At 40.8% G+C, this 27,990-nt stretch overlaps 1 protein-coding gene across 1 annotated transcript; it reads left to right on the forward strand.

Annotated features, from left to right (window-relative positions):
• Positions 1-207: 207 nt before the first annotated feature.
• Positions 208-27,949, forward strand: cfap100 (cilia and flagella associated protein 100). The gene is made up of 14 exons (XM_038306293.1): positions 208-258; positions 3,390-3,484; positions 3,628-3,832; positions 6,186-6,250; positions 6,542-6,705; positions 6,782-6,862; positions 8,668-8,840; positions 8,955-9,039; positions 12,228-12,264; positions 12,361-12,515; positions 15,514-15,643; positions 17,944-18,146; positions 26,975-27,068; positions 27,218-27,949. The coding sequence occupies exons 1-14, from the start codon at positions 243-245 to the stop codon at positions 27,341-27,343; spliced, it is 1,629 nt and encodes a 542-aa protein (XP_038162221.1). The 5' UTR covers positions 208-242; the 3' UTR covers positions 27,344-27,949.
• Positions 27,950-27,990: the final 41 nt, after the last annotated feature.

A 27,990-nucleotide genomic window follows, 5' to 3' on the forward strand; every position in this document is an offset into this window, starting at 1 on the left:
CAGTTTGCTCTCACACATTCTACATTTATAGTCACACACACACACACACACACACACACACACACACACACACCGGAACTTGGCGCGCCCCACCTGTCACGTCTCAATTCCCCACCAGTGGGTCGCGCCACACACTTTGAGAACCGCGGCTTTAACCCAACAATCTGACAGTGGGATTTCCTACAAGCAACTGTAGTGTGTGGGCTGCTGTGTTGAGCAGAGATGCGCGGGGTCATGTGTGGATGCGTGGGATGCAAGGTACAGTATGGTGTTCTAAGTATATTCACTGGCAGAGCATAGACTAAGAGAAGTGTTGGTGATCAACACTTTGAAAGAAGCAGGAGCTGTTTTATATTCTACTTACATAAATAACATGCCTGTGAGTCTATGTGGCTTTTAATCTGGAATATTCCTGAAAAAAAATGCTATCTCTGTATACACTAAGGAGATTATATTTGTTGCATGTGAATGTGTGACAGATGGATGCCATCTAGTGGAAAATAAACATTATATTCAAATGGGAACCTTAAATGTTAGATTTTTATACATATGTACTTAAACAAAAGGTTAACAATAACTATTTTTTTTCTCCATTCGCTTTGTGTTATGCTGTTAATTATTTTTCATGCAAGTTAGTGTGTCAGATATGGAGATAATTGATAAAATTCCAGATGTTTTGAACGCACCAGTTGCTATGGTAACAGTACACAAAAATTCCAGGTGATGAATTTCTTCATTTTCCTTTTTTGTTTTTCTTTTTTAAATGGTGAGTTGTGCTCTTATTTGCAACAAACTAAAATAGGCTATCGTTTAAAATGGCTTTTATTAACCTTTTCTACCAAGATAAATTTATTTTTAAGCTGACTTCAGCTTGTTAGCCTTATCTGACATTAAATTATTTTTTTAAAGCATAAACTATTTTCTAAAGCAATTTACTGGACGGACAGAAGGAAATCCTTTTGATGTAAACAGAAACTTTATTAATTTCTGTCTTAAAGTTTTAGCAATTTTTTTTGAAGAAGAAGAAGTGTAAAAGCGTTTATTGTTGCAGTTATTGGTCGCAAGTAACGATATCAATAGGTCTTTCGTTTTGAAGCATGTCTAACTCGTTTAAAACTCAAAACTGAAAAGTTACGCGAAACACTGACGCCAGTGGACAGAATTCCAAAGGGACCTTAAAGGCATCAGTTACCATGACAACAGAACACAAGCCTACTCGACGCTTCTAAATGCATCTGCTCTCGTCTGGCGGGGGGGAATAAAAAACGATAAACAGACACTCAGATTTGGAGGTGGGTAGTAACTAGTTGCAATTATATCAGTTACAGTTACTTTTTTGACACAGATATACTTTCAGGCGTAGTTTTAGTTCGCCATATTGTTTACATTAACTTTAACCTACCGTTTGGTTTAGAGGCCAAGTTAATATACAGCAAGCAGTGAGTAATGGTGCTGGTTTTATAAGCTCTACGTTAAAAAAGAAAATGGTTTGGAGAGTTTTACAGCCTGGAATTTTTCTTTTTAAAATTTGCATTTTCTGGTTGTTTTAATTGTTCTGTCTAATATGGGTCGCCTAAAGTTAAGCAGCAAAAATTAGGAGCAATATTTATGGTTATTTAGCGTGTTTTAAGAGCAACATAATGACTTTATTTTTTCCCCCAATTAATTTTTTCACTATGTCATTCATTCATTTATAAAAATCTTAAATTGTTAAATTAATATTTAGCTTGCAAATTAAATCTTTAGTTTTGAAATACACCATCATGTGCTGCTGCCATCAACACCTTTGTTTATAGATGGTGGAGATCGGCCTGTTTTCCAGTGTAGTCCTGTTTCTCTGACTGTGACTGGCTGGATGTGCTCTCTTAATCCTCTGACATGGGAGCTGACTCGGAGCTCGTCTACCTGGCTGTGTTTCCTGGACGGGGCCATCTTTTACAGCTGCTTTTTCTATCTCTGTTTCTGTCTCCTTGAACCCCAGTCGGCCTCGGCAGATGGCCGCTCACACTGAGCCTGGTTCTGCTGGAGGTTTCTACCTGTTAAAAGGGAGTTTTTCCTCTCCACTGCTTAGTGTGAGAGATTGCCTTTAAGTCAATGAGTCGATGCAATCAACTGGTTTTCCTTAGATAGAAAACTTTGAATCAATTTAACTGTATGAACTGGTGAACTGTAAAGTGCCTTGAGATGATGTGTTGTGAATTGGCGCTATAGAAATAAACTGAATTGAATTAAGGAATTTGACAGTTGGACCCCGTGTCCTGGGTTCACCTTTGTAGGTGGCCCCTGATGCTCGGACTCTTCTTATTTCACAATCCTGTAAAAGCTGATTTCTATTGCAAGTGCAACTTATTGCACCAACGTTTTTCCTTGTACACTAAATTGAAATAAATATTTAGCTCCATAATTAATATATAGTTTGTTAAATTAATGTTTAGCTCCAAATTAAATATTTATTTAACAAACAAAATATTTAGCCAACACCAAGCTAGTTAAATACTTAGCTAGCCTGGTGCTAGCTAAATATTTAGCCAATATGCAAACTGACTTGCAGAAATACGGAAGTGAACTACCTAAGGAAAAGCCTGGGAATCCCTATACAAATCCTACGGCATCACACTGACAGGAAACCACAAGTTCGTATATGAAAAAAAAAGTAATTAATTCCAAAATGAATGGTTCTCTTTAAAATTGTTTCATTTGACCATATACATTTGTTTTAGGAAACTGGCAAATGTTTATTGTTCTGTTAACGTGGGCTACAGAGCAATAATTAACAGTGACACACAAAACGGTGTCATTTATGAAGACAAAAAGGATAAAACACATTAAGTATAAAAAGCACATGTAAATAAAAAATACTTTACTGATCCCAGCAAATAAATAAACTAAAATAGTTCAATCATAAAAAGCCAAAACCAAACAACACTTTGAATAAAAGCATGTCTCTCAGTCGATCAATCAATCAAACTTCTTTATTGTCGACAACAATTTACATTGCAATCTCTTTAACAGAGCTGATTTAAATTTTTTTCTAATAAGAGAACTTCTTGTCTATGCTTTTTTTTTTCTTGTATCTTTTTAAAACCCACTGCAGAGCTAAAAGATGACCTGATGTAGCTCCAACAGAAATAGAGATGCCTTCACCTCATCCTCGTACATTTCTGATAAGATGCCAAGCTTTCACACATACAGTATCAGCGCAGCCACTGTACTACTCTACATTTTGTGTTTTCAGCTAAATGAGCAATTAGTGCTGTGGTTTCAGAGGCTGATAATGCTGCCAAATTACAAAAATCAGATATAAACTGGGGAAAAAATCTGGAGAGTAGAAATAATATAATGGCACCGCTGAACTTATGTGCTCTGTTTTTTTTTTTTACTTTTTACAGAAATGAGGAGGAGGACACCACAGAGTCCATACAAAATGCTGAACAGCTGCACAGTTTTTGCACTGAGCGCTGAGGAACCGGCGGAACGAAGAGAGGTCTGTTTGCTTCTTGGCGGATGTGTTTGAAAATGTTTTCTCTGCAGTGAAGCTGCGCTGCAATCTTTGCAGCAAAGCTGGATTCAGTCAGGTTGAAGGCAGGCCCCTTGTCTCCTCACCCCGTCTTTCTTTTTGATGCTCAGGAGATGCAGAAATTTCTGGCACTGCCAATTGAAGAAAAGGCAACCCACGCTGTGAGAGCGCTGGCCAAGAAGAAGAATGAGGTGGTGGGAGAAGTGGAGGAGGAGAGTGGGGAGAAGAAGAGTGTGAAGCAAACTCAGACCAAAACAGCTGGCCGCAAACAAACACCAAGCCCACATGATCAGAAAATTAGCAGGATGAGAGGAGGTAAATTTAGAGTTTATGAGAAATGAAGTTGTACAAAAAGTGGACTAGCATAACCCTACTTTTAAAATCCCTGATTTTATTTCAGTATCTTTATCCTGGGATTATAAATCCACTTAAAGGAAATTTAGTTTTTAACTAAATCAACTCTGGATCAGTTAATCAGCTTGACCGTAGCGTCACTGCTTTATTTATCAAGTAACTTTCCTGTAGCGACGTTATTGTTTTGATCAAGTAGCGACGTAGCGTCCACAAACGCTACAAAATCCAGGGCAAAACTAAGAAATGAAACCAGGTTTTCTATTTTGAAACAACAATCAGCCACAAAACTACTGTAAATAGCAGTTTCAGCTGACGCTCTTATAAGTGGCGTAGTAGCACAGGCACACTCAGTAGGGTTAAACAAGCGCACCCTTTCCGAGGCTGTCGTTCTATTGGCTGGAAAGGTTGCTAGGCAACGATCCAACTGCAGTCTGAGAGAGCAAAACAAATCCGCAAGCAGAGCCTACGGGTTTGCGAGCGTAACAGAGCGCGGTTTGTGCGCGAAGAGAAGGAGGCAAGCGAGAGGAGAAAATATCTGTGCAAGAAGGATTAAATCTGAGAGAAGAAACAAAGAGAGAAGAGAAAATATTTGAGAGAGAGCGCATGTTTTGAGTGTGAGCATTATAAGTTTTGAGAGCAAGAAGATGAAATTCTTTTCTCAAATTGAAATGATGTGCTCTTGCATTATGGCAGGATAATTCTCCCATTTGTGCCACTAAGATACTCTAATTAGAGAGCAGTAGTGTTTTCATGGCCTAGTTTACCTGACAGGATGTTTACATAAATCTGTTTTTAGGCTGTGCACAGATAAGATTTTTTATGGAGGAACAGCTCTACCGTATATAAAATAAATACATAAATAAATAAATGCTCAATAAATAAACAAATAAGCATTCAATTAATTGCCTCCAAAAATACAATGAATAAATATGTAGGTAGAAATTAAATTAAATGGTGAGACATATATATATGTATCTCTTAAATAGCTTCTTTATTTTTTCACCTTCTTTTGAAAACAGTTTTGTTTGTTACTTGAATCAACTGTTTAATTGAGGTCTTTTGTAGGGTTTTGTTTTCCCTAGAGATGTCCATTGAATGCAAACTCATAGCCATGTCTCAGTGTGTAGAACACTACACAGTACCTTTAATTTGGCTCTAATAACAACAGATTGTTTACTAGTTTGTCTACTAGTAATTACTTTAGTTTTTATTTTAATATGCTTATCATAAAGCAATGTTTACACTGTGATATGTCATTGGCTGATCTTTAATAAATGTTTTAACCAGTGTGTCAGACTCATTTTGAATTGATATTAGGTTGGTAAAACGTTAAGTAGCTTCTGATGTAGTTAAGCTACTTTTAACACATTATAGTGTAACTTAGCTTGCTATAATTCTTTAGGTGGTAGCTTTTGTGTAGTGAAGCTTAATTTATTGTTGAGTAGCTGATAGCTTAGCTCACTACACTGGACAAGTAGCTTGCCCAACACTGCCCACAGCGCTCTCTGCTGGAGACAGATGGTAGATCTCCAGATCCCAACAGTAACCCCAGTCCCTAACAGAAAAACATAAAACAGAAGAGGATCCTCGGCGCCCTCTGGTGGGCAAAGCCTCAGGATCCCAACATGCAGAAGGCCGGCATCCAGAACCCGGCAAGGAAAAGTGGAGAAACCCACTGCAGCCGTAACACTTCCATTACATATTTGACACAGAATGAACGATCTTTTAAACTAGAAAAAAAGATTACTTAGCAAGATGACTGAACATGATTGTGAACTTGTTTTTTGTAATTTTACGTGAATTATCATGCGTCACGCACCTGCGCCATCAAAGCAGAGGCAGCTGATGTTCAGACTCTCCAGCTCTGCAGCGTCTCTCATAGTTTTTTTTTGCTTATATTGAGTTTATCATCAGAGATGAGAGGAGTTCACTTCCTGTTAATAACTCATTCATAACTTGTTCAGCTTCTTGTTCCCCAGGCAACCATTGTCATAACAAACCAACACCTGACAATGATGAACCGAAAGACAGCAACATCTCCTCCTGACCTCTGACCCGACCCTTTGTCTGATTGCTCTTCAGACTTTGCCCCGTTTTTTTTCCTTTCACTGTTGGATGTTGTTTCTGTTTTAATAACTTAAAAAATAACATTGAATTTTAAACATTAGCTAAATAAAATGAACTGTAGTGCATTTTATCGTATATTGATGTGATTTATAAGCTGTCATTTTACAACAGGAAGACTAGCCACCACTATGTGGGAGCTAATGTCATCCATTCAAGCAGAATTCAGCTGTGTTTCCTCTTCCAACAGAAAGATTCACAAAACAAAGCAAGTACGACCTGATCCTGATGGAACGGCAGCAAGCGGTCTTGGAGGTGAGAGGGAGGACAGTCAGGGTCTATGTAGTCTTGATGCCAAACGACAAAACATTTGTGTTTGAGATCTACATGTTTAGATTTAGGATTTCATATGAATGAGATGACAAATGTTGGAAGTAAAGTTCATGAGTAGTTTTCTCTCAGTAGAACTGGAGGTCTCGACGAAGGCAAAAATTGAGACTTTTCTGAGAGAAAATATCTGAAAACAAAGATTTGCTGCCATCTCCAAAATACTAAGAAATGATCAAGGCAAGTTATGAAACTCTCTCATTATTCCATTATTATTAGATATCCCTGATGACTAAAAGGTCTGAGATACAGAGGATGGACAAGGTCATTGCAAAAGAGGAAAGAAAGCTGAAACAATTCGAAAAGCTCATGGAGAGAGACAATCAGAAGTTTGAGGAGTTTCTGAAGGAGAACGAGAGGAGGTCCATTGAAGCCAGAACGCTGTGAGCGATCAGCCGCACTGCACTTCAGCCTCATCTGAATCCATGTTCTAACCGACCAGCGTTTCAATCGTTTCAGCTTTGAACAGGAGGAAAAATCCAAACAGGAGAAGAACACTGCCATCAGGAAGCTAACTGCTGAAATGGGGACCATTCAAAGGTAGCACCATGCTAAAGTATTCACACTCCTTGAACACTCTCATGTTTTGACGTGTCACAATAGTCATGTTTCCATCTATTTCAATTTTATGAGAATCTTGAAATTTCACTTTAGAAAGAGAAAATTCCGGATCAGGGATTTTGAAAGTTGGCACAATCCATAGAGGCAGATCTATTTAGTCTATTTCTAAAGCAAAATAAATTAGTTGAAGAATGTCTTGAATACCAGAAGAGTTTAACCCATTATGGCCATCTTTTTAGTTTAAAACCTTTACAGATGCATGTTTGTTTTCAGGATAAAATTTTCTTACAATTTACGTTTTTTATTACTTCCTTTTCTGATCTTAGACTGATTTCAAGCAGTCATCTGTGACATGATCCATGTGTACTAACATACATGTCATTGTCATAAACGGGACAGATAGAGCCAGTATTTAGGGCAAATCAGACAAAGGGAAGATTCAAAACGTTTATTGACAGTTTATTGAAACGGACATTTCAGATCCAGGAGTCCGTAGCCCGAACCAGAGTTTCGGATCCAACCAGGAACAGACAGATCCAGGGTTCCAGGAATCATCAGAGCATTCAGGCAGGTTCAGAGTTCTATGAGTCCAGCAGCGTGCTCAGACAGAAACGCGCAGATGAAGACAGGCAGGCTCAGTTGTAGAGAGGAACATGGACAAGACTTGATACCAGGATAAATGCAGAACTTTAAACTGGTCTCAAGCCCTGGAGCCAGGCTTAAAGGAATTAAAACTGACCTTCCCAAAGTTCCGAGCCAAAACCCTGAGGGCTCAGTGAAGAAGAGCCGGGACATGACCGGGAGACAGGAGACAAACACCAAACCCTCTCAATCCACTGGTCTCCAAGACTCGGGACATTAACGGGGAACTTAAGTCTCATGAAACAAATATAAATTACTGACACGAAAACATAAGATGAATAAACTAAGAATACACAAATAATGATCTGGCCCTGATAGCTGGGCTGAAACATATAGATAATTAGAAAGCGGGGAGGCAACGGCAGGTGAATGAAGTGAGTAATTAGATCAGCTAATGGGGCTGCAATCATGACAGTCATACTTGCATATAGAGAGGAGTTTGGGACAGTAGCTTAAAAAATCCACAGAAATGATGATGACGTCAAAGCATCGGAAAAGTATCAAGATCTTTAGATTTAATAAGAATATCGGATTGGACATGAACAAGTTTAGATCACCTTACTTGATTGGAACACACACTTTATAACTTGGCTTCATTACGGATCTGTTGTCTGTGCTAGCTTGCTACCTCTACTTCCTCTTTACTAAAGACTAGTCTAACCTAAATGTATGACGACCTTATGCTTTGCATTGTCTGGTTAATTTGCTCCAATCGAAAGAAACTAATTCTAATCATATTATTTGCCGCTTTTCAAAAGCTTTCTTATGAGGATTGGATGGAAACACAGCTCCTCAAATCAACTATTAGCATCTACTCTGTCCTAGATGTAGAAAAGCATTCCCACAGCATGATGCTTCCACCATCTCATTTAAATAGCCAACCATTTCTGGGCTTTTATTTACAACAAAAAAGGGAGTCCATGTACTATTTTTCCTTTACTTTACTTAAAATTTTTTCTTAAATTTATTGCTGTAATCCTGATTAAACACATTAAAGTTTGTGGTTAGAAAGTGATCAAATGTGAGCAGGATCCTGGAGTTTAACTTTTACTGGGCATTAAATCACATGATCTACTGCATGGATGTAAAAGTGCAAAACCACAAACAGAGGGCCATGTTGTGCTTTTCTTATGACTTCCCAGTGAACTAGACAAGTATGAAGAAGCTCTGAGAGACTACCAGAAATACAGAGACTTCCTGTTCGGGATTTCTCCCCCAGAGTGGCAGGAAGAGCAGAAGACCAAGGCCCCAAAGACAAAAGCTTTGCTTATGAAAGACAGACAGCAAATCCAAAACAAGGAACCTTCTGAAATCGGTATTTGTATGAGCAAGCCATTGAGATTAAAGCAACCAGGCAGACTATTTCTGGAGAGAGGGATAATTCTTTTGGTACCGGTAAGTGTTTTTTTTTTTGTTTATGTTTCCACAGGTTTGGAAAGTACGCTGTCCAGCTCTGGGAGAAATCAGAGCCCTGTCAGAGTGTCCAGGTTACCATCTGCTCAAAGTGACTCACTGTAAGAAACACAGCTTTCACATCAGAACATTATAGCACAGGGGTTTCAGAAATAGATGGCTCATGTTTTCCATGTAATAATCACTTTCTGATTATTAGTAAATAATCATACACTGCAGTATATTTACTGCAGTATAATCAAAAGACAACCCAACTGATGTGTGGATTAAAAAATACCCGTGAATGAGTGCTGTTTTAAGTAAATGCAGAGTGGATCTATTTTAGTGCAATACTTTCAAATCAAATAAAGCACTAAGTATTTTATTTTATTTTCGATGCTTTTCCTCTCTGAGTACGGAAACGGTTCCCTGCTAAGTTTGATTGCCTGTCAGTGTTGTGGAAGAGGGAGGGGCTCACAGCAGTTGCTCGCTAAAGACACTAAACGCAGAGTTATCTGTGCTTTTGCGTTGTCTCCAAAGTTACCACCAACACAGGGTTGCTAGATTAATCATTAGTTGCTGTTTTGTAGAAACGCAGTAAAGGGGTTTTAAAATTAGCTAAATATAGCAACAAAGTCACTAAGTTGGTCACAATTGTGACAGGTCTACTGCCCCTAGTGCTACTCGTGCTCAGAGTGCCTCACATTGTGCAAAGGGTATACTCAGGTAATTGAGCTCTTAAACAGCCTACTTTCACCTTTAGCTAGGAATATTTACCATTCTAATAGTGAAAGACTTTGTTAATTACATATTTAGTTACTGACAAATTAAGTTCTCTTGCTACCAGCATTATAAAGTTATGGTTACTTCTTCACTAGACATGCTTGCTGTTTTGTTGTGTGTGTTTGACCTAATATGTGCATATGAGGTAACGCGTGAAAAACAGGATGGGAAGGGGGGTTAGGAGGCTGGAGATTAGGTAGAGAGATGCCTGGCTGTTCGTCACACATCTTGTATACAGATAATTCTTAATAGCCCCACCAGAGGTAAAATTTTGCTTGTTGCTTTTCTAAAGGTTTTTTTCATTTTTGACCTATACCTTCTATAACGGCGGTCTTTAACGTTTTTCAGGCCAAGGACCCCCAAACTGATGGCAAGATGTAGCGTGGACTCTCTAATTATATATATTGTATGAAATCGTGTTCTATCAAACTGGTCCTATAGTCACTCTATGACAGATGGAGTAATGTAACAAAAGTGTTTGCGTCCTGGGATTATTAAAGTATTACTGATTCTGATTCCTGGTTGATGGGACAGGTGTTGTGAATGAAACAGTGCCCAGCTTGAAAGAGCTTCTGTGTATCACTGAATGTGTGCATTGATGACTGAAAGACATCCTCTGCCTCCATTTATCTGTTTACTACAGTGTGTTGAATTTATTTTAATGTGGATTTAAAGACATTTCAGTAAAGTGGTAAAAATTGCAGGGGGGGATGTAAAAAAAAAGTCTTATCAACCAAAACTTTCGCAACCCCATGCAGTACCTCCGTGGACACCCTAGGGGTCGTGGACCCCATGTTGAAGACCTACATGTATAACCATCTATCTATTCTGCATACATATGAACATTTTGGCCCTTAAACAAACGTCATTATCCTTGAGGTGTAGGTGCACAGCTGAGTGTCCTGAGGACGTGGATTGCCTGTGGAGAAGCTGTTTAGTTTATGAACTGCATGAACAGAGTGGGAGTGGGAGGCGTCAAATTTCAGCTTTCACAACTACTGTATATAGCTCAGCTTTAAGCTTGAATCCCAGTCAGTTTCAAACCTCTTCACACCTTCTTGCTGGTGACAAACATCTTCCCGTTCTAACCAGGATTGACAGTTCTAAATTTGCTCTGGAAAGACGACAGTAAGGACAGCAAACATTTACCTTTAGTGCACACAAGAGCCATCTCTGTCTTCAGTTAGTGTCCCTTAAATGTACTGAACGTTTACGTTGGAGTATTAGCAAAGAGCTGCAGGCATTTTCTTTTTACAAAAGGTAGAAAAAAATCTCTGATTCTTTTAAGTAAAATACACAAGGTCAATACCAGCAACTGCTTTATACACAGTACATTAATATGATTTACTACAGCATCAAGACACTTAAAAAATCTACCATTCTTTAACAGTGATTATTGAAGCGTGTTTTTTTGTTTGTTTTTTTTTAACCTCCTTTTTTGTCCTATACAGTTTTTATGATGGCAGAAAAAATTTAGGTCTCTATCCCCATGGTTTTAGGTCAAATGTCGACTTTGTAATATTTGGGGTATTTTCTTCTACTGTACATATGTACAGTTCCAGGCAAGAAGGTTCTACGCAGTCTCAAACATAAAATGGAAAAATCTAAATTAAAATGAAACATTGAAAAGAAATGTGTCATTACCAAGGCAAGGCAGGTTCATTTGTGTAGCACGTGTCAGTGACATCACTAGATGCTGTACATGAATTAATCATTATTGGAAAACAGAGAGAAATGCACATTGCCATGGCATAGTGAGAGAAGAAGAGAACTAAGAACTGATTATTAACGGTAAAGAAAGTTTGACTAAATCTGGTTTTACAGCTTAAACAGACAGTGTTGGTATTCAGCTGTATTAAATGAAGCTGTGTGCTAACTTTTAAACTCTTCCTTTGATCCAAAAATGATTTCTTCAGCTTCATTTTGATTTCCTTGAAGAAATTTTTTTCCTACATATCCATTGATTTCTTCTCTGCATTTACCCAGAGCTGGAATCTTTTATATACACCTGGAAACATGGTGATGTACACCTGGGTGACATCTGCGTAGTGATACTGAAAAGAGATCACTCGGGATAAACTCTTTAAATAATACTCTTGCTTAAATTAAATTTTGGGGGCACTCTACTCACCTCTGGCAACAGGACAGGACTTTCAGCCAGCCTGCGGGTCATTGGTCTGGAAAGATTTTATTATAGTAATGAAAACTACACAACTAAATTTGAAGATATGAAAACTTTTACATTTTGCTGCTAGAATTACAATCATAACAATCAGAAAAGTGTTAATTACTAAATTCACTGTCTGCAGTTATACAATGAGAGAAAAATCCAAATTTTGTTTCTGTGCAGCGCCCCCTTGTGGTAAAATGGATGTGGATTAATTTATAAAAAATATTTTTAAAACATGAAGACAAGTTAATGTAACATGGATTGATATTATTACAGTACTAATATTATATAATTCTGGTATTCTGTCACAAAACTACATTAAAAGTATACATTTAAACTCTTTCTTTTACATTTTAGGGAGACAAACTGTAGACAGGATTGTGTCAGCTCAGAGGTCAGTTTCCCTTTACCTGATTTTTATTGTTTTTTATTTTTTTTCAGTATGAATTAAAGAATTTATTATTCACTTTGATGTTTCACCTCCGTTCAGGATGAGCCAGAGCTGTACTTCACAGATCCCCAGCAGCTACTGGATCTGATGACAAAGCTGACGGAGCAGAACCTGTTCCTGATTAAAAACTCTGCCAGGGTGGAGGACATGCTGAAGGAGCACCGTCAAACCATGGAGACGACCAGGAGGCAGATGTAAGCAGTGCTCCATTTCAACCATTCTGTTTTTCATTTCCTACCTTCTAAATCTAAAGCAGCTTTAAAGAACCTTGGAGTCATCTTTGACAGAAGTTTGACATTTGACAAGCAGTGTAGTCAGGGCTAGCGTTCTCTAATGGGTTAAGTGCCTCCTAACCTGCAGCCTCCGCCACTGTCCAATATTACAATGATTTCATAGTGCAGGTTGGATCCTTCCAAAGGGTTAAAGAGTAATAGCTGATTTAATTATGCTTTTTGGTGATTTAGGTGTAAGGTTACCAAAGGTAAAACTTTTTTTATTCATATTGATCATGAGAAAGCTCTTCTCACGTTTACAAGCTCCAGAATAAAATATTGTTACTCGACCTGTGTCAGTGTCTTTATGTCATTCACTAACTGTCCTCAATTGGTTCAAAATGCTGCGGCTCACTCTTTACCAACATTCCCAGGTGAAGGCACATCATCCCAGTCCTTCTTTTCTCTTCATTGGCTTCCAGCTTTTTTTAGGATTGATTTCAAAATGTAGCTGCTTGTTATTTTAGAGCCCTTAATTCTGTTGCTCCTCCGTACCTGCCTGAACTTGTAAGCATTCTGAGTCCAACTATAACCTTTAGTTCAACAGACCAGCTCTTTTTAGAAGTCATCAGAGCTACGTATAAACACTGAGGGATCATACCTTCTCAGTCACTGACTGTGGCACAAGTTACCTCCTGACATTCACACCAAAGGACGCTGAAAAGAGGAGAGTGAGAGGGCCCCAGAAAGGCCCCTAATACAACTATAATACTGACCAAATAGCATGTCACTCAGTAATAAACATACAATCCATTTTAGTTACAATTTATTGGTTTTGGAAACATTTCTCAACGAAATGATGAGAGGAATAGACCAGTATTAAGTATTGCAGGCTAAAAAAGAAGCCAAACGACGGCGGACCCGTTCTTCAGGTTCAATTTGCATGTTGTCAGGGTTCTGCCCCCTATTTAAGTTTATTTTTAGTTTCTTTGTATTTATAGTTGTTTTCTTGCAGTGTTTTGTTCTTGGGTTACTCTCAGTTCCCCCCTTTTGTTTGTTTCCTTTCCCCTTGGCTTCCTTCTAGATGCTTCCATCCACACCTGTTCCTTGTCAGCTCATTAGTCCAGTCTTTAATCTGTCTCCTATATAAACTCTCCCTGTGCAGTTCCTCAGTGCTGGATTGTCTTTTCCTGGCTCTACGTGTGAGTTTTCCTCTGAAGTTGTCTGGTTTTTTTTTTTTTTCCGTTATCTTATGCAGGCCAGCAGTTAGTTATAGGTCAGCCTGAACACCTAAATTCAGCCAATCTTATATCAACGGTCATCTGTCAATCTAATTTTTTCGGTCATAGCATCTTGATTCATATCTTGCAGCTAATATACGCACCGGTTGAAATAAGAATCATTTCCTTTCCCATGGAGTTCCGTCCCAGTGTTCATGGGGATAGACGTCTGTGTCTTCAGCAGGCGTAGAGCTAACAGAACTGGCAGCATTGCGAGGCAAGGACTCAAACATGTACGGCTGGAAGCCTTCTACACCAAACCAAGCTTCTGCCGCCCTGGAGTCCCCTTCCACAACATCTTCGTCCCGCTTTCCTCCTCTAAATAAAAAATATATGATGGAGGAGACTCATCCACGACCTTCAACACTAAACTCTCCTCTTCTTGCACGTTTCCTCTGTCCATAGCGTTCCTTGATAGTGTCGTTTCTAAGTCACCAATTTAGTGCTACTTGGTCCCAATGGAATTTCCATTGGGAACCTACTAGCACTAAGTTGCTAACTGGTTAGCAAGATGCTTGCGACAAACCGGCCACAACCATTGGAACAACCGCTTCCCTACGACTTTAATGATAAACCGCAAAAGATGACTTTTTTTAGCAGATGCATCATGTCAACAGATACCTTTTTAAACACAGTTTATTTTGTCAGTTAGAAACAACTCCTATATACATCACATGACTTTCTTGAAACGACACAAGTACCGATGAAGTGTTTTGCTCAATGGGCTCGACGCATGCACCGACGCATTGGTGTTGCTGGACCCATCACTACCTCAAACTAAACGCTAATTCTGACATTTTGAATTGGGAAAAAGCTTCCTGGATGGGAAGCGAAACATCTTCAAACTTGGAAACTAAGTCCGGTGGAATTTTTTTTTTTACCTTTTAGAAATGAAAATCATAAAATATCAATTAGAATAGAATAGAATAGAATAGAATAGAATAGAATAGAATAGAATAGAATAGAATAGAATAGAATAGAATAGAGTATATGATGTGTACTACAGATCTAGGTCCAGAGTCCTCTTCCAGATTTTTGCATCTCGTTCAAAAGATTATGATATTTGAAATAAATCATAAAAATGCAATTGGCCATTATCTTTTTGATGTTTTTTTTTTTTTTTTTTTTACTAAGATTTGTTGTTTTTTGCCACAGACAATAACATTTCACTTTAATAGGAGAGGTTGATTTGTACTTATGTTTTGTATTTTGAGGTAATTATTCTTAGGAGAATTTTATGTCCAAATGATTAAGACAGTCGTGGGCTTTGGATGTGTGGAGTTTCAGTCTTGCAGCAAATAAGTGGATCTAAATTAATTTCATTCCTCTAAGTGTCGACTTTTTTTTTTCTTTTTACAAATATGGGGGTGTTAACCGAACATATGATTAAAAAGGAATATTTTATTTTTGATGGTATAAAACTTTTCCACCAGCCTGATGGTCGGCTATCAGAGGGCCCAGTAGGATATCTTTTCAGGGGACCTAAAGTTCCTGGCACCGCCCCTGTTCTTACCACTACTCACGTTTTTAAGGCTAGGCTTAAAACCCATTTATTCAGATTGGCTTTTAACATTTAGTAACACTGACTCATCTTTCTGTTTTTATATTGTTTTTGTTTGTTTTTTCATCCCGTTTCCATAGTTTTTTTTTTATACAGCACTTTTTCACTTTTATTTCAAACTTACTGTGTGTGTCTGTAGAGAAGAGGAGGAGCAGCAGATAGCCCTTCAGATAAAAGAGCTGAACCAGAGAATCCACAGAGAGAAGAAGAGAGGCGCCAAGCTGGAACACATGATTCAGCTTCATCTTAAACTGAGCTCACAGGACAAAGTAAGAATGACTGATACACGCAATTAACCCTATTCGTATTAAATAATTACATCCAGACTGCAGCTCACTAGTGCATATTTCAGAGTAATAGTGCCATGCAGCATGAAAAATAAGTAAAAAAAACAAAAGAGGGAAGACTCCGTTCTATGGCATCAATGTCAGCCTTTCTGAGGGGGAAAGAAGCACAAATGTCAAAAGGACGATCTTAAGTAAAAGTACAGATATTCCTTTTAAATGACTTCAGTAAAACTACTGAATGAAATCCTTCAGTTAAGTAAAAGTAAAAAACACAAGTTCCTTTATATGTTTAAATGTACAAATAAAATAGATTTAGCCTTGATACAAAATTTTTCTAAATTAAAATTTCAGGTAGGATAACATAGATTAAACTGAACAGGAATCAAAGCATTAAAGCATCAAATGGCATTCCAATTAAAACTTTTAGAACTTATAACCTCAGCATCTTAATTTTAATCTAATAAAGGGGGAATAGATGGAAAATGCATCTCAGAATCTGAGCCATCATTTACAATATTTTCAACGGCTCCTGTATAAAGATCCCCCTATAATGTTTTTAGGGCTGATACGATTATTCTGACATCATTCTAACCGATCCCAGATATGTTCTGCCGATATTTTTGGGCCATTTTATAAAGCTGCTATTAGCTTTTTTTTTTCTTTCTTCATTTACATGATAAAAATGACACACTGATTGAAGTCTCAATTAACCTAAAAAAGAAACATTTTCTACTAAACAAAACAACAATGGAGAGCAAATGGAGGGAAAGCCAATGTATGCGGCTCATGGCTGCTGAGTGCACTGATCAATCAGCCAATGCATATTCATGTCAGCTTATACCGAAGCAATAAAAAAAACACTAATATTGGGCAAAATATCAGCACCTGGCTCCAACTGGACGGCCAGTTTAAAGTAAGAAGAACGTACAGATATTTGTGTTCAGATGTGGAGAGCAAAAGTTGGATTTCCTCAAACAAATAAATGCTCAATTAAAGTGCAGATACTGTAAAAAGCTACTCAAGTACTAAGTATTTAAGTTATTTCCCACCTCTGGGAATGAGCAGAGGGAATGATTGTTTTTGATAAAAATAAGTATGTATGACACAGATGATTAAAAACAGAGGAGTTCACTCTTGGCTTAGTTGCAAGGGGGAACAGATTAAAGCAGGCCACCTGGTATAATCTGTTCCCCCTTGTAACTTTACAAAACAAAGGTTTATAACCTCCAAAGTTTCAGGAGTGATTTGTCATCATAAAATATGTTTATAAGCCAAAAATGAAAAAGCTGGGACTCTTTGTGTCCAATTTAGACAAGAGGGACAAATTAAAGCTGAAACAGACAGCCTGATAAAATCTACAGCAAACACTGTGGTTGAATAAGTTCAAGCCTAGTGTCTGATCATAATCTTAAGACTGTATATATATATATATTCCTATGCTGGATGTGTAGAGTTTATGGGGATACCAATTCTGGCAATATGGGATGAAATAAAACGCTTGATATTAGAAAAAAGACTGTTTATTAAGGATAGTACAACATAGAGAAATTGTATGTTAATATAAAACACAAATATAGATTTAAGTACTAAATTTGACATAGGAAAAAGTAGTTTTCCATCTGGATATAGTCTTTGTTTACACGTACCCTCCATTTTCTATTTCATTTTTATTACAAGTATATGGTTGACAACCGTTTTCAATCGGATGAGAACATTTAGACAAGGTAACACAATGAGACACTTTTTTAAGGAACGTGTTGAAATGAACAAGGAGCTGTTGGCTGTCAGAGAAAGGAGTAGACACTGCTGTCAGCGACACGACCGCTCGTGTTTTATGTGTTTTTTAATCAGTATCACTGGTGATATTTTGCTATAACATGTGAAGGGAAGAATAAAACAGAAAAGCTCATCTTTCATAAACATAAAACCTTTCAAATTTCACGTTCAGTACATTGGAATTGAGGCAGAATGAAGTCAGTCAGCTCTTTCTACTGCAGGTGCGCTCCCGACCAGGGGATCTAAATTTTCGCAGCAATAACTACCTTGGCACGACACCCCATGAAAACAATGCTGGTCCCCTCCTGGCCCCCTGGTACATTTGTTCTAGAACCGCCACTGAGGTCTCGGTGCCATCATGGTGTGTTTTACCCCTATCTGATCTCTTTCAACCAAACCTTCCACGGTCGTTTCTACTTCACAATAAATAGCCTGCAGTTAAAAAGTCCAGATCTAGAGCTGCTCGTTTGTCTCTAAGTGAATCCTTTGTTGTGTTTGATTTACAGGATGAAACTTTGAAAGCACTGGGTGAAAAGGTGACAGACGTTCATGCCAGCTGCGTGGGAAACGGGACGACTGACCTCAGCACCTTGGAGAAGTTGGCAGACATCGAGAACTTCCTCTCATCGCTGCTGCAGAATCTGGAAAGCCTGCCTGCAAAACAACTGGCGATTGTTAAGAAGGTGAAGGACAGCGAGAAGAGGAACAGGTATCCCTGAGCAAATATGATCCGTACCAGTAGGAATACAGATGTTTAAACATAATTAGAACTGAAACTATTAATCAGATTAATCGATTGTTTAAATTATCCTCAACTAATTTAGTAATCGACGGATCGGTAAATGGGGTGTGAAGACTCTAAAACATGCCTTTAGCTGACAGAGCCACCCACTTATAGCAGTGAATATACCAAAATTGAAAAGAAAAAAAAAAAAATCCACCATTCACCCACACACTCACACCTAAGGAGGATTTAGAGAAGCTAATTATCCAACTGTTAAAAGGCCAGTCCCGTTGATATAGTTTTGTTGTTCTTTATTGGTTAATTTAGCTGTCAGTCATCCTCACAGCCAGCCAACCGCATTCCAGTTAGAACTTTCTAGGACCGCCCACAGCAACTGCCGTTCGAGTTTACAATCGCAGATCGCTAGATGGTTACACAGACAGCTGTAACGGTAGAAGTTTCTGAAAGAGCTGTGTGTGAATTATAAAGTGAGTAAATAGTTTTAGGATAGTTCTGTGTAATGTTACTGAGGTTTAGTGTAATGTAAAATGAATATATTGATGGTACTAACTATAGCCACGTTCTTGCTAGCTAAACTGTTATATTAGCTTACTGTGGTGTTGTGCTAGTCGAGGCTAATGCTAAAAATAGAGTTAAATGAACTTGTTAGCTTCTGTATGTAGCGCCCATTGATGGCATTTTCAGAGCCGTTCTCTCAGTTTATTAATATTGTGATAGTTGTAAACTTCTATATATTTTTTCTATCTGCATTTAGATGCATGGCTTGTGTTTATATATGTTAAAACTGGTAGTTGTTAAGTAATCGGCTATGTATATGTTTATTATTTGATGCAGAACCACACCTAACTGTATTTTGGAAACTTCTTCTACATAAAAATCCAACACTCAACCTTTTGGAATCTGTCTCTTACTGGACAGCTGCAGTGTGTCTGAATTTTAGCTAATCAGCATCAGTAGAACGGGTGAGGGCTTGCCAGCCAACCGTTCAGGTACGGGTGAGAGCTTCATACAGCTAACCGTATTTTTCATGGTCCTTCGAGCCGGATTCAGACTCGCTGCAGAATAAGATGTTGGATAATTCAGATGAAGAGGAATGTGCCAGGGGCCCTGAGCTACGAGCATCTTATGCCACCGCCCATGGTGACCGAGACCTAGGCTCCATGAGGCGTTCGTCACCACCATACATACAAAGCCGCTATGTAGCGGACGATGAGGTGTGGCGATACTCAGCAGCCCATACATCCTCACCTCCTGTAAGTCAAGCCTCCTATTCACCACCAAGGTGGGTGGTAAAGGACAGTTGGGAAACTACTAAGGAAGAAATGAGGCAAGAAATCGAATACCTCCGTCGTCGGCAAGACGCCCTGCTGTTAGGAATGGCGAGAATGGATATCGACCATTCGGACCATCAGCACCAGCCTAGATATGAAAGAGTGGAGCCGTCCTACCTCTCCCGGTCTTCCTCCACCACACGACCAATCCCAGCACCTCGGCGAAGTAAGGAGAGAGAACAGACAGAACCAACCCGACCTATTCCAGCCCCACGAACCAGGAGACCCACTGCTAACCCAGCACACTCAGGCAGCCCTGGCCCAGAGGCTGGACCACAGGGGCCAGCAAAGGATCGGTCGTCTCACACTGACCAAGACACTTTCTGTTCACGCTCGTCCAGTGCAGACAGGTATAGGCAGGAGACGCCTAGACCGCGAGACTCCACTCACCGCCGAGACTCTCATCGGTCTTACCAGCAGGAGAGCTCATTATTGCCTTCCTACCATCGGCGCTCGCACCAGAGTAAGCAGAGTCCACCCTCACCAACCAGCCATTTGAGGCTGTATAAGGGACCTACGCCAACCATACCAGACTTCACTCATCCAAATCCCAGAGAGTTCTCCCGGATGAAAATAACCCTGGAAAATCTCCTCCCTGAAGATGCAAATGAGAGGTTCAAATTCCAGATTCTCATGGACCATCTCAAATTGGAAGAAGCTCTATTGGTTGCCGACTCCTACTGCAACTCAAGGTCCCCCTATTCTGACACGATGGCCGCTCTTGACAAGCAGTACGGGCAGCCACACCAGTTAGCTCTACAGCGAATCGCTGAGCTGATGGATGGTTCAAATATCACCAGTGGTGACATCAAGGCTTTCAGGCTGTTCGCTCTGCGAGTGCGTTCACTGGTGGGTCTGTTGGAGCAGCTGGGGAGGAAAGGTGAAGTGGAACTTGAGTGTGGTTCACATGTCTCAAGACTGCTAGGGAAACTCCCACATGACCTAAGGTCTAACTTCCGCCATTTTATCCATCCACACCGGACTCCCATTCCCACTCTGCTTGATCTGGCAGACTGGCTGGAATTCGAGATCCAGGTACAGGAGGATAACACAAGGTAGCTCAAGAAGGGAGCTCCCAGCCAGAAGCCGTGACCAACGAAAGGAGGTCAAGCCTGCAGCTCGGACAACCATGGTACTCCTGGGTACTGAGACAGAGCCACCAGGTGCACAGAAAAGGGCTCCTGCTAAAAGAGATAAAGTGAAAATGTACTGTCCGTATTGTGATAGCGGGAACCACACGCTCAACGGTTGTTCCAATTTTTGTTACTTATTGGATCGGATTACCCCCATCTGATAACACCAGTGGAACCAGTTCGTCTTGGGCCGTCCGAAGGGCCAGCCGCCATTAGAACACGCCTTGGATGGACCCTGCAGGGCCCTGTACAGGAACTGAGGCACGACTTCACTGAACAGCAGTGCCTTTTCACTTCTACCTTTCCCTCATCTGTGGACCTGTACAGTCAGGTGGAAAGACTGTGGCAGATGGACGTGCTGCCGTGGCGCAGTGAGAAGACTAGTGTAAGATCACGTCAAGACCAAGAGGCCATCAACCTCCTCGAGGCCAAGACTGTGAGAGTTGAAGTAGACGGGGTTCACCGGTACGCCACCCCGCTCTTGCATGTCAAAAAAATGCCTCAACTGCGAGCGCCAAAAGAGGTGGTGCTTCCGCAGCTAAGGAGCATCGAAAAGAGGCTTGCAAAGGCACCAGATCAAGCCCAAGCCTATAAAGCTGAAATCCAGAAGCTGGAACAAGCTGGCTATGTGGTCAAACTGGCACCTGGTGCTGAAGAGGTCACAGCTACTAGCTGGTACGTCCCCCACCATATGGTGCAACATAACGGCAAGAACCGCATGGTGTTCAATTGTTCTTTTCAGTTCAGAGGTCATAACCTCAATGAGCTCCTCCTCCCTGGGCCAACACTGAGTCCCTCTCTCCTCGCAGTTCTCCTCAGGTTCCGAGAACATTCAGTTGGCATCAGTAGCGATATCCGTGGGATGTTTCATCAGGTGAGGCTTCTCCCTGAAGATAGACCACTGCTTAGATTCCTATGGAGAGATCTGAACCGCAAAGAACTGCCAAGTGTTTATGAGTGGCGTGTCCTCCCGTTTGGCACAACATCCAGTCCCTGCTGTGCAACATTCGCCCTTCAACAACATGCCAGGAATAGCCACCACGCAGGGGACGCCGCCAGGGAAGCAGTCGAGAAGTCGTTCTACGTGGACAACTGCATGATGAGTCTGGCTTCTGAGGAGGAGGCCAAGGCTCTTGTGGACCAGCTTCGACACCTTCTAGCTGAAGGAGGGTTTGACCTGCGTCAATGGGCGAGTAACGTCCCTTCAGTGATCCGCCACCTTCCACCCGAGGCAAGGTCAGACAACGCCGAACTCTGGATCGCTCAAGGGAAGACAGACAATCAAGAATCAGCACTCGGGCTTCACTGGCACTGCCAGTCTGACACCCTGATATACAAGTCCCGCTGTCTTGGCTGCCCCCAAGTCACCATGCGCACAATCTACAAGGTCTTGGCCAGCCAGTATGACCCACTGGGTTATATCGTCCCATACACTACCAGGGCCAAGATGATAGTCCAGCAGCTCTGGGGTAAGAAGAGGGACTGGGATGACCCCCAGTTGCCTGAAGATCTTCTCGCATCTTGGAGAAGGTGGGAGAGTGAGCTACCAGACCTGCAGCAGATTTCCCTACCCAGGTGCTACAGCAGTTGGGAGATGGATTCCATCACCAGTGTCAGAGATATCCATGTGTTTTGCGATGCGTCGGAAAAGGCCTATGGCGCAGTGGCCTATCTCCGGACAGAGGACCCCTGCAGTAAAGTTGAGGTGGCGTTCCTGGCTGCCAGATCAAGAGTAGCACCAAGGAAGCAGCAGTCAATCCCACGCTTGGAGCTATGTGCTGCCCTTAGTGGAGCGCAGTTGGCTAAGGTGCTCTGGACGGAGCTCTCTATGCCCATCCGCCATACCACCTTCTGGTCTGACTCCACTACAGTCCTTATGTGGCTTCAATCAGATTCATGCAGGTTCAAGGTGTTTGTTGGCACGAGGGTGGCAGAGATCCAAGACCTCACAGACCGTGAAGCATGGCGCTATGTGGACACATCAAGTAATCCCGCTGATGACATTACTCGAGAGAAAACTCTAGTGGAGTTAGGTACAAAGAGTCGGTGGTACCAAGGCCCATCTTTCCTTCAAGGGACCTCTGAGCAGTGGCCTAAGAAACCAGTCACTACATCTGCAGAAGGAGATGAGCTCCGACAAACTCTAGTTTGTGGCCTCACCACTGCAGCGCCAGTCTCACACATCCCAGAAGCTAGTCAATTCACCACCTTTGGCAAGCTCCTGGAGGCTACGGCACGCTCCATTCACGAACCAGCAGAAGGGAGCCCCTCCGCCAGCGACTTCAAGGAAGCAGAGACATCCCTTCTCCAGCGAGTGCAGCAAGATTGTTTCCCCACAGATGTGGCACACTTGAAGGCAGGAAAGGTGGTACCCAGCTGTAGTCGCCTGGTCTCTCTTGCTCCAGAGTTCCATAATACCAATCAGTTAATCAGAGTGGGGGGTTGTCTGCGGCACAGCACCCTGCTAGATCAGGATGCTATACATCCTATTGTGCTTGACCCCCGGCACTGGATCACAAAGTTGATCATCAAAGATTTTGACGAGAAGCTATTTCACCCTGGCCCGGAGAGAGTATTCGCCGAAGTTCGGCGCAAATATTGGGTCATCCGTGGTAGAGAGGCCATACGTCGTCATCAGCGAGAGTGTGTTGACTGTCGGAAATGGTGTGGAACCCCCCAGATTCCAAGAATGGCGGATCTGCCCCCGGCTAGACTACGGCTCCACAAGCCTGCGTTTTACACCACCGGAGTAGACTGCTTTGGCCCCTACGAGGTTAAAATCGGCCGCAGGAGTGAAAAGAGATGGGGCATTCTCTTTAAGTGTATGACCACGCGTGCAGTCTACATTGATCTTCTCAGCAGCATAGATGCTGACTCGTTCTTAATGGCTCTTCGAAGATTTGTGTCTCGGCGAGGGAAACCGATGGAGTTATTGTCCGATCAAGGGACAAACTTCAAAGGGGGCGAAAGAGAGTTGAAGGAAGCGTTCGCAGCTCTACAGCCTGAAGTGCAAACCCAACTTGCCAGCCAACAAATCCACTTCGCCTTCAATCCTCCAAGTGCTCCACACTTTGGTGGTTGCTGGGAACGAGAGATCCGCTCCCTCAAGCAAGCTTTGCAGGTCACTCTAGGGGCTCAGTCGGTGACAGAAGAGGTCCTGAGGACAGTCCTCATCGATATTGAAGGGATCCTCAATTCAAAACCGCTTGGCTACATCTCCTCAGACATCTCGGACCCGGACCCCATAACCCCAAATTCTCTCCTTATGGGGCGGCTAGATGCCTCCCTCCCACAAGTCGTGTATCCGGAGTCGGAGATGTTGAGCCGGCGGAGATGGAGACACAGTCAGCTGTTGGCGGACCATTTCTGGAGACATTTTCTGAAGTATTACCTACCTGGTCTCCAAGCACGTCAGAAATGGCACACAGAAACGCCTAACCTCCAGGTTGGCACCCCGGTCATGATTGTGGATCCACAGCTGCCTCGAGCCTTTTGGCCGGTGGGAAAGGTTTCAGAGGTCCTCCCTGGCCCGGATGAACGAGTCAGGACTGTGAGAGTGCGAGTTGGAGACCGCAACTACATGCGTCCAGCGGCGAGGGTCATTCGCCTCCCGTTGCTGCCTGACTAGGATCTCTCCTAATTATTGGGCCTTTTATGTTGATGTGCAGATTTCCATAAGAAATCTGGGGGCGGCTGTTAAAAAGGCCAGTCCCATTGATATAGTTTTGTTGTTCTTTATTGGTTAATTTAGCTGTCAGTCATCCTCACAGCCAGCCAATCGCATTCCAGTTAGAACTTTCTAGGACCGCCCACAGCAACTGCCGTTCGAGTTTACAATCGCAGATCGCTAGATGGTTACACAGACAGCTGTAACGGTAGAAGTTTCTGAAAGAGCTGTGCGTGAATTATAAAGTGAGTAAATAGTTTTAGGATAGTTCTGTGTAATGTTACTGAGGTTTAGTGTAATGTAAAATGAATATATTGATGGTACTAACTATAGCCACGTTCTTGCTAGCTAAACTGTTATATTAGCTTACTGTGGTGTTGTGCTAGTCGAGGTTAATGCTAAAAATAGAGTTAAATGAACTTGTTAGCTTCTGTATGTAGCGCCCATTGATGGCATTTTCAGAGCCGTTCTCTCAGTTTATTAATATTGTGATAGTTGTAAACTTCTATATATTTTTTCTATCTGCATTTAGATGCATGGCTTGTGTTTATATATGTTAAAACTGGTAGTTGTTAAGTAATCGGCTATGTATATGTTTATTATTTGTTGCAGAACCACACCTAACTGTATTTTGGAAACTTCTTCTACATAAAAATCCAACACTCAACCTTTTGGAATCTGTCTCTTACTGGACAGCTGCAGTGTGTCTGAATTTTAGCTAATCAGCATCAGTAGAACGGGTGAGGGCTTGCCAGCCAACCGTTCAGGTACGGGTGAGAGCTTCATACAGCTAACCGTATTTTTCACCAACAGTCACGCTTTTTAACTTTTTGAAGAAGCCGGGGTACCCGAAGAGAACCTACACATGCTCAGGGAGAACATTCAAACTCCGTGCAGAAAGACCCTGGGCTGGGAGTCAAACCCGGAACCTTCTGGCTGCAAGGCAGCAGTGCTACCCACTGTTCGCTGGTGAAGATTCTCAGTCATCCAGGTTATAGTCATTCCAAAAAAGAAAACTAAAAACAATCCACTGGACTTTGTTTCCAAGTTTGAAGATGTTCCGCTTCCCATCCAGGAAGCTTTTTCAATTCAAAATGTCAGGAATAGCGTTGCGTTTGAGGTTTTATACAGTTGCCCAACAAAACCTTGTTTTTGTTTTTGAAAGCGTGCAAATTGAAACGGAAGAAGGGCTCCACCCCTTTGGAATGGAGGTCGTCTGGCTTATTTTGCCTGCAATGACCCATACCCTGCTGCTTGGTCCTGCCACCTGGTCCGTGTCCCGTAAAAGTTCCAGAGACCGTCCGCACGAAGAACAAAATGGTGTAAATTGGCTGAAAACATTGTTCGGTTAGCGTAAACTTAAGAAAAACAGCTTCAGTGCAATTCTTTCCATCTAAAATCGCCGCTGACTTTTCATGTGAAGCAGGAGGACTACAGATTGAGCTGTTTGTACTACAAGTCAGGGTAATCGTGACGTCACATCCGGCCACTGGGACATTCCCTTTCCGTGTAGCCGTCTTCTGTTAATTTGTTTTTGGCTATGTAAATGTGTTTTGCCACTTGCAGTTTTGTCTTTGCACTTGTACAAGTGTTTCCGAACGGTCAATTTTTTTTTAGATGTAAATTTGTTTCCCTATAATGTATTTTTTTTCTCTAAAATGAAACTTTCTCTCACCTAAAATCTAACTTATTTAAAATGTGAATTTGTTTCCTTAAATGTAAATGTGTTTTTAAAAATTTTAACTTTTTTTTTCAAAAATAAATTGTTTCATAAAATATAATTTTGTTTCTTCAAATGTTATTTTGTTTTTTATTTGTTAATGTGTTTTTGAATTGTAAATGTGTTTTTAAAAATTTAAACTTTTTTTTTCAAAAATACATTTGTTTCATAAAATATAATTTTGTTTCTTCAAATGTTATTTTGTTTATTTGTTAATGTAAATTTGTTTGCTAAAATGTAAATTTGTTTTTAAAAATTTAAACTTTTTTTTCAAAAATACATTTGTTTCACAAAATATAATTTTGTTTCTTCAAATGTTATTTTGTTTTTTATTTGTTAATGTGTTTTTTAATTGTAAATGTGTTTTGCACTTCTCAGCCACCGTAGGGAAGGGATTAACTCTATCGCTGCATTTTATGGTTTTTTAAATCTGAAACCTGATTCCACCCCCTCTGTTTAAAGGTTGTTTTTTCTCAACATAGATGGCTTCCTTCCTCTCAAACCACCTATTTTCTTTTTCCAAAATGTGAACATTCTGGTCCTCAAAAGAATGTCCTTTGTCCATAAGGTGTAGATGGACCGCAGAGTCTTCTCCCGAGGAGGTTGATCTTCTGTTTTGGGCCATGCGTCTGTGAAAAGGTTGTTTGGTTTCTCTGTTCCACTGACCAGCCGCAAATATTTTGCATTGAAGATAAAAATCTTAATCTGTCAATATGCTCTATCCAGAACTCCTCAAGTTGAAAAGTTTTAGATTCACCTGGTTTCATTTAGCAAAAATCTGTTCTTTAAGGATACTTTGGCTGTCCGATTATGAGTTTATAATCAAAAAATAATCGACAAATTGATTTGCAACAATCTTAAGTTGCAGCCCTAAATGTAATTCAACATGCAGTCACAGGGTTTTTTTTTTTAGACCCTTTTTTTCTCACCCGATGATGCAGGATGCGTGAGGAAAAGCTGATGGAGCAGAGAGAGAAACAAAAGGAACGGATGAGGAGGTATCTGGAGAGATCCTTGGCTGACTCCAATAAGAGAGTATGTCCTTATATCGGAATAATATCTAAACTTCTTCATTTTCCAATAATCAAAAAAATTATTGCTGTCATATGAAATCTACCTTTTGACAAACCTTACAAACATTTATCAAACTAAAGTTCCTAACGATGTTTTTACACATTTCATAGAGGGGGAAGAAGCTGATGCCAAGATACATGCCTGCTGTCAGGAGAGCTGAGGTCCCCAAAGTGGTCGAGGCAGCGGCGGAGGATGACTTCAGTGAATTCCTCTCCACATCTGACGACACGGAGTAACAAAAGAAAGACAAAGAGATGCAGAGGAACTTTTTCTACAGAGACAGGAAAGGGATTTCCTTTAGAAAATGATCCTGAGGTTTTGTCAGACTCAAGCAGTTTAATATCTAATATTTGAATTTACAGAGGTTTCATATTAAAGGTATGGAGGAAGATCTTTTATTTCCAGGTGGATCATTTAAATAATGGGTCGTCCTAATTGTCAATGATTCAGGTTTACATAAGGCCGTCCTACGTACTTGTTCCGTTCGCTATCTTTTTGTGCAAATGTGCACTTTCAGCAGTATATCTGTGGTGAGCTACGGTTTTAGTCATTGAAGCTCACCTTTTTACCACAGTTCTTTAAAAATGTCCGAGGGTTGTCAGAGAAAAAGTGTCTAAGAAGTGTATGAGAAGAAAAGAAAGACCTCACAAGGGGCAGAATTCTTTGCACGGAGAGCTCTCCTCTCAAAGTATTATGAGATCTGCTGTCAAAGCGGCCCACTGTCACCATAGGCTGTCGCTATCCGACAGTGGCGACTAATAATAAGGATGGCGCAGGCACCGCGTAGTGGAGGAGGAGTTATGTGACCAACGGGGAGCAAAAAGCAGTGATTATCTGTCTGAACGGTCAGTTAACTGAGTTTGCTAGAAAGTCCACTATATAA

This window comes from Cyprinodon tularosa, unplaced genomic scaffold, assembly GCF_016077235.1.
Source record: "Cyprinodon tularosa strain WSP-4 unplaced genomic scaffold, ASM1607723v1 ctg578, whole genome shotgun sequence".
In the NCBI taxonomy this organism is placed as follows: Eukaryota; Metazoa; Chordata; class Actinopteri; order Cyprinodontiformes; family Cyprinodontidae; genus Cyprinodon; species Cyprinodon tularosa.